The 12,201-nt window shown below is 39.0% G+C and overlaps 1 protein-coding gene across 1 annotated transcript in view; it reads right to left on the reverse strand.

The window, feature by feature from the left end:
• Positions 1 to 12,201, reverse strand: part of nsmfb (NMDA receptor synaptonuclear signaling and neuronal migration factor b) — a 64,955-nt gene that overhangs the window by 15,251 nt on the left and 37,503 nt on the right. The window contains exons 6-12 of the mRNA XM_084729347.1: positions 11,560 to 11,649; positions 10,121 to 10,248; positions 9,049 to 9,132; positions 7,114 to 7,147; positions 6,784 to 6,854; positions 3,430 to 3,509; positions 1,791 to 1,893 (exon numbers count right to left, since the gene is read on the reverse strand). Coding sequence (XP_084585473.1) covers positions 1,791 to 1,893; positions 3,430 to 3,509; positions 6,784 to 6,854; positions 7,114 to 7,147; positions 9,049 to 9,132; positions 10,121 to 10,248; positions 11,560 to 11,649 — 590 coding nt within the window. The remainder of the gene's footprint in view (positions 1 to 1,790; positions 1,894 to 3,429; positions 3,510 to 6,783; positions 6,855 to 7,113; positions 7,148 to 9,048; positions 9,133 to 10,120; positions 10,249 to 11,559; positions 11,650 to 12,201) is intronic.

A 12,201-nucleotide genomic window follows, 5' to 3' on the forward strand; every position in this document is an offset into this window, starting at 1 on the left:
AACCACTCATATGAATAAATTTGTTCTAAAGCGGTGTGTATGAGTGATTTAAAATACTTGTTGCATTCACCAATTTTCTTGTATTTTAGGAAACATTTTCCAAATGCTCCAGACCTGTCGTAGAGTCATGTGCAGTCAGTCTGCTGTTATTCAAACCAAACGTTTTCCCTGTATATTTCATTAGTTTGAAGACATTTTGAGTTTGCAAAAATAAATGACACTTCATAATTATGTCGACATTATCCTGTTTGACTATATTGCAAATAGTAATATAATTGTACATTTTCATGTAAAACCTCTCATCATTCATTCAATGATCTATTATTACCTACTGTCAGATGTATTGGCTGTATATCTGCACATGCAGGTTTATGAAGGCTCTGTCCTCTGTCTCTGTCCTCTTAGCCCTCTCCTCCTGCTGCAGTTATCAGTCGCCCCTTACTGTGGCAAGACTTTTTTTTTTCTTTGAAGTCATTTTCATATCTTTATTTTTTCTTTATTTCTGTGACAGCCCAATCCTCTGGTAACTCAGCATTAGCAGCATTCGCTTTTCCTGTTTCTTTGCTTTAGCAGCTCCTTTAATTCCACTGCTGACACTGTTAAAATGACAGATTTTCCTTCACGGATCTTTGAAAGCAGAATGTCAATCTCCAAACTCCCTGCTATTTTCATCAATGAACATTTCCTGACATGTGGGGCAAGAAGCTGACTCTCACTCCTCTCAGGATATTTTCTCATCCTGCACAGTGAGTTACAGTCAGCGATTGTTGGAATAGTAGACAGACGAGTCAAGACGGTTTTGGTTTGTTTTATTTTGTTTCTGTCCTAATGTTGGGACTTCGGGAGACTTGGATTACACCAGATGATGGAGGCATTTTATGTTTTTTTTCTGGTTGTTTTTTATTTTTGAAAACTGGTCACAATTCAATGCCATTGTTTGGTTGCTTGATTCTGCAACACTGTTTTCCTGTGAAACTCCAGAAGTGTTTTGCAGACTAACAAAATAAACCCGACCTTCAATCATCATGAGGGTGAGAAGATAATGACTGAATTTTAATTTTTTAGGTCAACTATCTCTTTAACGTCATATTAGGAAAAACACAGATGTAATCAATACTATTAATTAATTAATGATGGCTGACTGACCTGACTTACTTTGACATGTTAACAGAACTAGGCTTATGGTTCAATATTATATTATATTATTATATCATTTTATATAATATATTTATGTATCTCTGTATGTGTCTTGACTGCCCGCACAGCTTCATACTGCATTAAGCACATCTAAGCTTTAAGGTCAAGAGGTAATCAAAGCATACAATATGCATTAAACAGCCTTTACTCTGCGTCTAGCTCTCATGTTTGATGACTTGTTCCTGAGCTTTACAAGCAATCAGAAGAAACTACAGTTCAGTGCTTCTAGATGGGTCTGCATGTGAAAGTATTAATATTTTAGTGTGTGGGCATGTTCATGTTCATGTGTATGTTCTGTATGTGAGTGTGTCTGCTTATAGCAAGTGTGTATCGGTCTCTGTTGGGGTGGAAGGGTTGTGGCAAGGGTACTGGAGGAGGTACAAGTGTGTGAGTACATGTGTGAGCGTGTAATTGCAGCAAGGGTGAGTGGGTGCATGTGCGTGTGTGTAGCTTAATTGAGTGGGTGTCATTCCAAAGTGCTTTGTGTGTATCCTCAACACAATGCATATGCATGCACACATTTTGAGTAAAATTTGTGTGAGTGTGGGAGTCTTATTTGTTCTTGGCGTGACTCAGAATATAAAAACAACTACCTTTTCTCCATTAGCGCTCCCCAGCACGTAGCAGCCCATGATGTGGATGAGGTTGGGCTCCGGGTTCAGCTTACTCATCAGCCTGCTGAGCCGTCGCCAGAACCTGGACACACAACAGAGGCCAGAGGTTAAAAAATAGGTATGAGAAGCAGAGGAGAGGAGAAGAGTGAGTTAGACAGATTGTTAAGTCAGAACTGAATGATAGTTTGATGAGAGCTACACATGAGTAACTGCATGACAGTCACAAGTCTAAACACTGTATGGAGGTGATGGAGATGATCACTGCATTGTTTTATGGCACCTACAATCATTTACATGTAATTCACAAATCTGTGTGTGAAAGTGTGAATATAAAAGCTGCATTTTTAACCATATATCAATTTCTTTCTTTTAAACTGCTGAAGATTCTTAAGATTAAGTTGAGTTAAAGAATATGTGGCACATTCTTTCAGAGGTAGCATAAGTACACACATTTTTTATTCAAGTAGAATTCTTGTTTCAACTTCTTTACTCAAGTAAAAGTGAAAAGTACAGGCTCTGAAATGTATTCAAAGTATAAAGGTAAAAAGTTGTCCTCTGAAGGACCTCTCTACTGACTGTGTCCAAAGCTAACTTAACCTCACCTTTTTTCTACAATCAGGTCTCCCTCTCTTGTCTGTTACATTGTTTTCATCTTGTTACATCTTTTTAGGCCTTTTATGATATTTATTGTCTTGGTACATATATTTTGTCTGAATTCCACATTGTTTCTGTCATGTTACATCTTTTAAGTAATTTTTGTCTTTTTTTAAGTTGTTTTTGTTGTGTTACATCTTTTATATCATTTTTATCTTGTTATGTCTTTTACATTGTTTTTGTCTCGTTATGTTGTTTTTCATCTTGTTGCATCATTTACATTGTTTCTGTCTTGTTACATCTTTTAAGTTGGGTCTTCTTTATTATTTTCATCTTGTCAGGTCTTTTTTGTATTGTTACGTTGTTTTCGTCATTACATCTTTTTTGTCTTGTCGCGCATTTTGCATTTTCTGTCATGGTACACCTTTTAAGTCATTGTCATCTTTTTTACATTGTTTTCATTGTGTTATGGCTTTTTTGTAATTTACATTTTGTTTCGTCTTGTTACATATTATAACACTGTTGTTGTCTAGTTACGTCATTTTCATCTTGTTATGTATCCTTATCCAGTTGTTATCTTGTTATATCTTTTTCGTTGTTTTTGTCTTACTACGTCTTTTACAATGTTTGCATTATTATGTTCTTGTCTTGTTACATCTCATTATGTCTTGTTACGTCTTTTATGTTGTTTTTGTCTCGATGTTGGAAGGCAGCACACAATGATGCAAAATAAAAATAATCAATAATTCCCCTCAAATATATTAAAGCTAAATTAACAAGCCAGTTTTGAAAATGAAAGGAGCAGATAGTACAGATATTTGTTTTAAAATGTAGGAAGTAAAAGTCAAAAGTTTACAGAAAAATAATGTACAGATGCCTGAATAAGTACAGTAACCAAGTATTTGCATTCAGTTACTTCCCACCTGTGCATTCTTTTTCATAAACATTAACTCCTGTGGCTGGTGGTGTCTCTACCCTGAACAAATCATTTTTGGTAACATCCACAAAATGAAGTCAGCCTTACTGGATCATGTCTTCCTCCTTCTCCACCTTTGCAAAGGTGGCGACTTTATTCTTCAGCAGGTACAGATGTCCTGGACCTCCCTGGGGAAAGGAGTTTGTGTTAGATTCTGCAAAGTCATTCCTTCATATGCCGTAGAACTCAAATGGTCTGAACGACTGATAATGCTATGCAACTGTCTGGTGGAAATTGTGTGCAAAAGAAAAACAAGCCGAAACATGATATTTGATATTGATTATGCCAAAGATATTTTATCAAGGCAGCAGGAGAGGTATTGCATTATTCAGCAGGACTGCAAATGAGAGCAGCATGAGGGTGGGAAACACTATCAACATGTACCAAAGCATTAAAAACACACTGCAGCACTTGTTCACTCACCACATCGTTTCAGACTGCAATATTCCCATTGTACCCTACAGCAACACATGCTGCCTTTAAATGGCATTGTGTTAACAGTGCTCTTGGAAGACTTGTGACTTGTTTGCTGAGGTTTTCAGAAATGGTGGAGGCCATGGAAGTTTTTTTTTTTAAGCAAGTTTACACATTGTAAATTTAGTCGAGTTTTTCTTTGTAATTTTATAATACATCTGAGAAGGGGCCTCGTCTTTTCTATATGCCTTCCTATGTACTTCCCGCAGTATGTTACTGCTTGCTAAATTGTTAGCCATGGCTTCGAGATGACAACAGTTGGCTAAATTGACTTTCTGTTTTCCCATCAAGATGTATTTCTCTTTCTTAACCTCGCCCCAACCTTATGCCTAACCCTACCCAGAGGGAGTTGTCCCTATAGCCCTGCTATCTGTCTTCACTGCCAGCAGCTATGACCATCATGCCAATGGCACCTTTCCCCAGCTGTAAGTGCTCTTCTAGGTTTGGCTGTCTGCACCATGAGGTGCTCCCCAGAACTGCCTGCCCACATTCAACTCTTTCCCAGTCAATCCTGCAACTGACAGGGTGAGTCCCCGCAGTCCTCATCAGACACAGGTGCAGCCATTTAGTGTCCACAGCTCCCCTCCCTGACACACACTTCATTTACTCTGTTGCAACTTTACACCAAAACATCCCACAGGACAACAGGGCAGATAACCAGTTCACTGGAGACTGGAGATTTGTGTTGTCATTTAAACAAACTATCATCATGTCAACAGGGAAATAAGAGCCTCTTGTCTATGAGACCAGTCTGTTGAGGGTCTGGGAGCGTGACTGGCACCCCTACAGGTACTAACGTGCTGTCACACCAGTTTTTTTAAATGGGGTTAGATATGGCTGGGGTGAAGTTGAAGCAAGGAGAAACACATATCAGGGAAATAGACTTTAACATAACAAAGAGATCAAAAATGTGATCTCTGTGACCGAAGCTGAGTCGCTCTCTTCCCAGGCTCTGACTAGTTCATTGTGTTAGTTAGCATTATAGCTAAGTGCCACTCAGAGAAGGGGCGGGTCTTCTTGCATGGCATAGGCAAGCACACTTGCCAAATTTGAGACCTCAAAACTAAGGGAGGATTTTGACACCAAAAAAAAAAAAATTTCCATGGACTTTCCTGCAGTTGGGCAACTTTTAAAGAATAAAAATAACAAAATAATAGGTACACTGAAACAGCATTTTTATATTAAATACTTTTAATTCTACTCTTTATTCCAAGGGAAAAATACAGAATAAGGTCTTTAAAACTCTCCTTCAGAAATGGGAATTCTTAGTCTGGTTTGGTGTAGCTGTACAGTTGCCCAGGTAGAAAACAGAGTTGTAGGGCTTATACACACTGTACAGTGCCAGAAACAGGTTGTGATAGTGAAAAGAAAAAAAATGTCAGAAATCTGCAAAAATACAGGAGAGTTATGATTCTTGGAGGAAATTAGGAGAGGCCAATAAAAAATGGTTCTCCTGTAAAAATTGTGACTGTGGCGACTCAGTTTAGTCTCTCATGTAGCTCAGCGTAAGTTCAATCAGGAAGACCTTCTATTACGCTGCCTGCATTCACAACTTTCCTTTACTCTGTCTCTCTCCTCCTATTTCCTCTAATCAGCTGTTTGTGGGCATTCACCTTCATATTTACTATCCAATCAGATTTTGCCACGGTCGCAATAGCCAGTCAATTTGCTGCTGCCAAAACTTTAAATCGCCTCTGTCTTTGCTCCATCAGTTGTCATTCAGTCAGTTGCGTGACCCTCCTCCACCCCTCTCTCCTCCAGTCATTGGACCCAGGAAGCCAGAAGATGTTCACCTCAATCCTCCCTGACTTAATCTCCTCCAGTCTTCAGGTCCAGGCAGCAGGAGTCCAGAGCCACTTCACCTCACCAGTCTCTGCTTTGCACCTCATCACCACCACCACCAGTGTCTAGACCCCGGGGGTTCTCTTCACTACAGCTTCATCACCCCCATTTATATATATATACATATTGTTTCACCTCAATGGGGTCTAACCGCCAAAGTCTGTTCATGTTTCAAATCTCATGCACGTGTCAATAAACCATTTCTCTTTTACTCTTAGTCTCTCCTGATTGAACTGCTGACAGTTTTGGCGTCCATATTGCATAGCAGCTTGTTATGAGAGCGTGTTTGAGAGTGTCTGTGTCTGAGACTTCTGCTGGCTGAGCCACCTGACTTTCTACAGACTCCCTGCACACATGAACAAGATAAAATGATTTAATCATAGGGCTTCTCTACATCAAAATGATCAAATCCTGATCAAATGACCCAATGAAATGACAAAAAGCTTTTCTTTTCCACTGACCGTTAAAATGACTAGAGAAAAGCCTGCAAAGTAGGTAGGGGGCATGTTTTTGGCTGAAAGGTGAGAGAGCGGTGACAACAATACTGTCATGAAAAGTGGTGTTATGAAATAAAAACAGACCTATTTTTATATTAAACACTCTGAGGTTCCACACTACATCAGAATAATATTATAAAGGCTGTGTGTGTGCGACCTCTCCACAGGCTCTGTGTGTAATGGGGAGTGAAGGCAGAATATCCATAACATAATGCACCCACATCAAGACAACAACCAGCTGGGCAGTGTGTGTCAGCACATCAGGAGAACACACACACCACAACAGTGTTATCAGCCATTTCTACCATTTAACTGCTGTTAAACTACAGGCCTCAGTCTTCAACCGGCCTATAGTTCTATTAAACACTCAAATAAAATGATCTTTTATTTAATTTAGGCAGCCAGCAGCCAGTATTTGTCATAAAAATATTACAGAAAACTTTAAATATATTTATATTTGTGAGGTTAAGATATCTTTTGCAGCTGATGGCAGTTTGTTCATCGCTCTATACTAGTTAGAATACTAACCTGACTAATTTAAAGGGAAATCCAATAATGTCACAATATTTCTGTGTCTGCTGTCACTTACCTGGCAGAAAATGAGCATGTTCCAGATTTTACAGCCTTTCCTGTAGGCAGTCAGTTTCTTCTCCATCTCCTCTGGGTGACAGAGAGACAGAGAGAAAGGTGTCACTTTTCCCACTCAGCTGTAATGGTGAAACACATAAATTGGCTCTCCCCTGACGCACACACACACACACACACACACACACACACACACACACACACACAAGTACAAAAACAATGAGTCATCTGTGCACTCCAGCAAGCTGAAACGTATTCCACCCTCATCTTTTCCACATTTGCACTGAGAGAGTAATTTTCACTTGAGAGCTAAGGTTTAAAAAACAACACTCACCGAGGATGTCATCAAATGTAGCATGTTCATGGTCCTTTAAAAGGAAGATTAAAACAGAATTATTATTATTTCATTAAACCTTACTGACAGGAAATGAAATCAGACTGAACGACCCGCTGACTCTCTACATAGAGCATTAGCTCATTTACAGCCATTAATGGAGTCACGTTTCATTTAGACTTTATTGTGAAACTGCAAATTTTCCTTTCACAATTACACTCCATTAGACTTTTGAAGAGTGACTGACAACAGCAACAGAATCAACTTCAATTCCTTAATCAACATTACATCTCTGTACAGTTGGTCCCCATCATCACTTCCTTTATATTTTCATTTGAACTGACAAAGAACAGGGTGATATTTCACACACCATCAGAGCCAGACTGCAGTCAGTCTGTACAGAACTAAAGAGACATTTTTTCAAGTGGATGAACGACAGCTCTTGTCTTCATTCACTTCAGAAAAATGAACCATGTGTACAAACCAAAAAAACAGACATATGGATAAAAAAAATATTTATAGAAATTCACAGACATGGTGGTAGCAATAATATGTTTTTCCCTGGAGACATGCAAATAACTGTCCAGTATATTTGACATCCACTAATATTATCAAGCCAAATCAGCCTCTAATAAAGTCCTTGCAGGTGCTGGATTAATACCTATCTGCACAAAAAGATGAACAAATATTTGCACAATTCTTTCTGTCTGAAAGAGAAAGTTGTTGGTGGTAATGCACCTCTTAGCTGATGCAAACCACCACAGAAGAAGTGAGATTAAAACTGTAAATAGAGAGCAGGAATCCCAACAAGGCTAGCATTTATTAGTACCTGTTAACATCCACACCTATAACATTTGAAATTATTGTTCTCATTCAGAACCTTAAAGGTTCCATTTTGAAAAATGCAAGTTAAATGATTCTTTTTGTCATTGAATGTCAGTTTTGATGTTTTGCCATGAAAAAGGAAGTTGCAGTAACTTCAGTGTACACTGACCGATTTCCCTCAAACTTCACGTTTGATAAGACTCCAAGCCTGAAGACATCTACATGACAATACTCATTCACAGTCATAATTCCACTTACTGGCAACAGGAAGTGTCATGCTTTATATTGTGACATAATCAACTCAAATGTGGTCAGATAAAACCCTGATAACGCTGTGCTTCTAAGACTGTGATTGTAAATTATTGTTCTGTAACGCCAGTAGTGGAGACAGGAAGTGAACACTGAACCTGCAGTATTCAAAATGTGAAAATTAGCTAACATGCAGCCAAGATGCTGCAGCCACTACATGCCCCTGATGTTTGCAGCTTAAATTTTCAGTTGAATTTACTGAACAATTACTGTATGGTGATATGTACCATTTCTGTTATATAAAATTAAATACACCCTGATGGAAGATATTGGCCATGTCACCCCCACTAGTACAGGCTTACATAGAAAATGCTGGGTGTGGATGTTACAAGTGTTGGAGTACTGTACATGTGAAAAACATCCTCATGTGATGTCACTTGAGTTAGTGTTGGTTGGGGCCGAACGCTGAAGATTACAAGTTTGATAATGATAACAATGCTGGGGTGTGGAGGCACAAAGAATAGAGCTTATCAGACTTCTGTAACTCACTTCTCATCTCTATTTGAGGCTAAAGGCTACATTTGCTGCTGCTCAAATAACACACCCTAAACTCTGGCTGAACTGCTGGCTGTGGAGTTGAATTGAAGGTTCTGACAAGGAAGAATATGAGGAATAAACAACACGATATATTTGGTTCTGCTGCAAAATGACCACTGTGTAGGTAACAACTGGCCTTCTCTCTGGTGCCTGCAAGCATAAAAAAACACTAAACAAATAAAGAACTTCATAAATAAAGACAACACATAAAGCCTTAAATCTGCAAACAGGGGTGGTGTGAAGCTGTCGATGGCTGCTACTCACATAAAGGATGGGGATGATAGAGGGGTCGTCCCTCCGGATGATGTTGGGAACATACTCAGCCTTTGGAACCTTGGAGGATATCAGCTGTGGAAAACATACAGAGAAACCTGAGTACACCACACTACATCAGGATGGATTTAGTTTCATGCGTAACTTGCAGGCAAAATGTCTTAATGAACTGTATGTGTAACTTTGTGCAAAATGACGTAAAGACAAAAAAATAAGAGGAAAAGGTAGTCTGTTTGAACAAGGCTTTTAAAAGGCTTTTTTTCAAATGTTGCCTTACATTATCTATGAAGAGGAAGTGGCTCAGTCTGCCTCTGACCAACATGCAGAAGTAGGCAGTATTGAGTCTGAGCAGTTGTCTTTCAGTGAATTGATATTTTTGATCTAGTTTTACAGTGCATTTCACTTCCAGTGACCATGCCGAATAATTGTGTATACTACAGGTGCACAAACTCCTGCATGTCAGTCCACAGTTTTCCTGTTGGGAGGCAGGAGCCACTAGCTTTCGCTTCTGGTTGCATTTCATGCAGGTGAAGAGGTGGGACTTCACTGCTGCCTCTGTAACTAAATTGGTGGTCTGTCTGCCAGCTGACACTAACCACAAAAGCACCTAACAAACAAAAAGTTTATCAGCGAAATTCATCTCTCCCTCTCTCTCTCCCTTTCTCTCTCTCTCAGTATTTGTCCCTTTGTCTCTCTCTCCCTCACCCTCTCTTTCTATGTGCGGAGTTATAGGAGTCAAAGTGATGTGAAATAGGACTGATAAAAGCTGATACTCGAACATGAGCTGAACACAGGATTAGCTGTTAGCTAACGTTGGTCATTCACCAAGACACCTGTCTCTCCTGTGACCGTTATTTCTCCAAACCCTGTTCTGTTCTTGGTCTCTCTGACACCTATCTGCTAATAATCATGAGCTTGTTGTCCATCATATTCATATGAATATATTTTATATATTTTCAACCTTTTCAGAGTCAAAACTTCTTCTTCACTTCTGTTTTTTTTTGTTTGTTCGTTTCTACATCATTTCACTAAACATTGATTCACTTGGGGCTGAGATCCTCACCATGATTTTAGGAGGGATGAAGTCGTCTCCTTCACAGGCCACTTTCTCCATTTCTCTCTCCTCCTCCCAGTCGGCATCCTCATCCAGCCCTTCATCTAGTGTCCCTGAGGAGGTCTGAATATCGCCACCTGGCTCACACACACACACACACACACACACACACACACACACACACACGCAAACACACAGGAACAAAGGGCGAGATGAAAGGAAAACACACAAACCAGATTAGAAAAGAGGGTGCTCCAGTTAAAAGCAGTGCACCTGTCATTTGATTTTTCCAGCACAGAGGGGAGAAAACGGACGGGTCACAATCAGACAACACAATAAAAGTCTCCTTATGCACCCGGCCAGACACAGACGGCTATGACATAAAGCAACGGGCAGATGGGAGACAGGTTGACAGATGAGGATGGCTGTGTGGATGGACGGCAGAACAGACACCAAGAGGAGGAGTGGAGACATAAACTGCAGACACACAGTGACATTCAAAACTACAACAACAGAGTTTACATCAAGTGTGTGTCTGTCTGTCTGTCTGTATTTATGTATGTGTCCAAGCATGGGATATAGCTTTGATGTGTCTGTGTGTGAGTACAATATTTTTTTTTTTTTTTTTTTTGTGTGTGTGTGTGTGTCTATAGCATGTTCACCTATTCTTGAGAATTGGGACAAATTATGTCCTACAAAAAAAAACATCCACTAAGCAAATTCAAGAATTCACAACTTCAAACAATTTAAAAATGTTTTAAAAGCTACCAAGCTACCAACTACCAATATGTACTGATAATGTAGATATAAAAATACGCCATTATAATTAGTTTTAAAATTGATTTTGTACTGAAATTTGATTTAATCAGGCATAAAAAGGGTTAGCTATACCCTTAAGGAACCTGTCTCACTTCCTGGTTTAAAAAAGGTGGAAATACTGCTCAAGCACTGGTAAACTTTCTATTTTTCGACAAATTCATTAAACAATACTGCTATCAGATATGTCTCAATCATGACATGTCAACCCCATAGCTGTTTTAAGCTAAATAAGAATTATTTAAAAATTTTCATTAGCATTATGAGAACTCTGAGACACTTTAAAAATAAAACGGCTGCTCACTATGACTATGATGTGAAATGAAAAAATTAAACATTTTGTCAACTCTGTAAGATGGAGACGTGTAATTAAAAAAAAAACAATCGCTACAATATGGATTTGTCCCAATTCTCAAAAATTAGTGATATGTTTATTCTCACACGTGCAAAATGGTCCCTTTGTGCATTTAACACAAGTTTCTGTATTTTGTGTGTAAGCAAACATGTTCAGTCTTTAGAATCATGTGCTGATGTATGTATGAGTCTGTGTGAGTTTGTATGAAAGTGTATGCATGTATTTCCTATGCAGAGTAAGTGTCTGTGTGTGTGTGGCTGACAGAGCGTCGACTCACTGTCTCTGGAGTCATGCAGTGAGTCAGGCTTGACGGGGGTGGGGTCACTCCATGAGCGGCTGAAACTCTTGGCTCGGCGGTCGGCGAAGGCTGATGGAGTTAGGGGGAAGAGAGTCACTCACACACACATACACACTCCCCAAAGGATCATGAACCCTGGTTCTGTCTTGTTAACCCCAACTTTGGGTCTAAACACACTCACGGGTCCATGTTTACTCACCTTCATGTTAACATAAGTCTTGTGGTAATTCAGTACAAATATATTGCTTTCACTGAAATTACATTGTGTTGTTTTATTGTTTTTTACACCATACTGTTGTCTGAATTATTGAATTATTGATTACAATAATACTGATTGATTCCAATAATGTTACTGATTCCAAACAATTTATTAAATTAAAAATTAAGCAGAAGTTATTAAAAGTGAGCAGATAAATGAGGTGTTTCTGGTCTCCAGTGGTTTCACTTCCCACAGTGTGAGATTTAAGTCTACTCCTGGGTGTGTCAGTCCATTGTGACACTGTTGGGTGTGGTTACAGTTATCTGTTATTTTATCAACTAATCTTTTATACCAGGAAAGGCAACATTTATACCATATCATGATTTCCAAAATCACATCATGATATCGATATATTGCCCCAC

Source organism: Lutjanus erythropterus, chromosome 10 (assembly GCF_056507025.1).
Source record: "Lutjanus erythropterus isolate fLutEry1 chromosome 10, fLutEry1.hap2, whole genome shotgun sequence".
NCBI classification, from domain to species: domain Eukaryota; kingdom Metazoa; phylum Chordata; class Actinopteri; order Lutjaniformes; family Lutjanidae; genus Lutjanus; species Lutjanus erythropterus.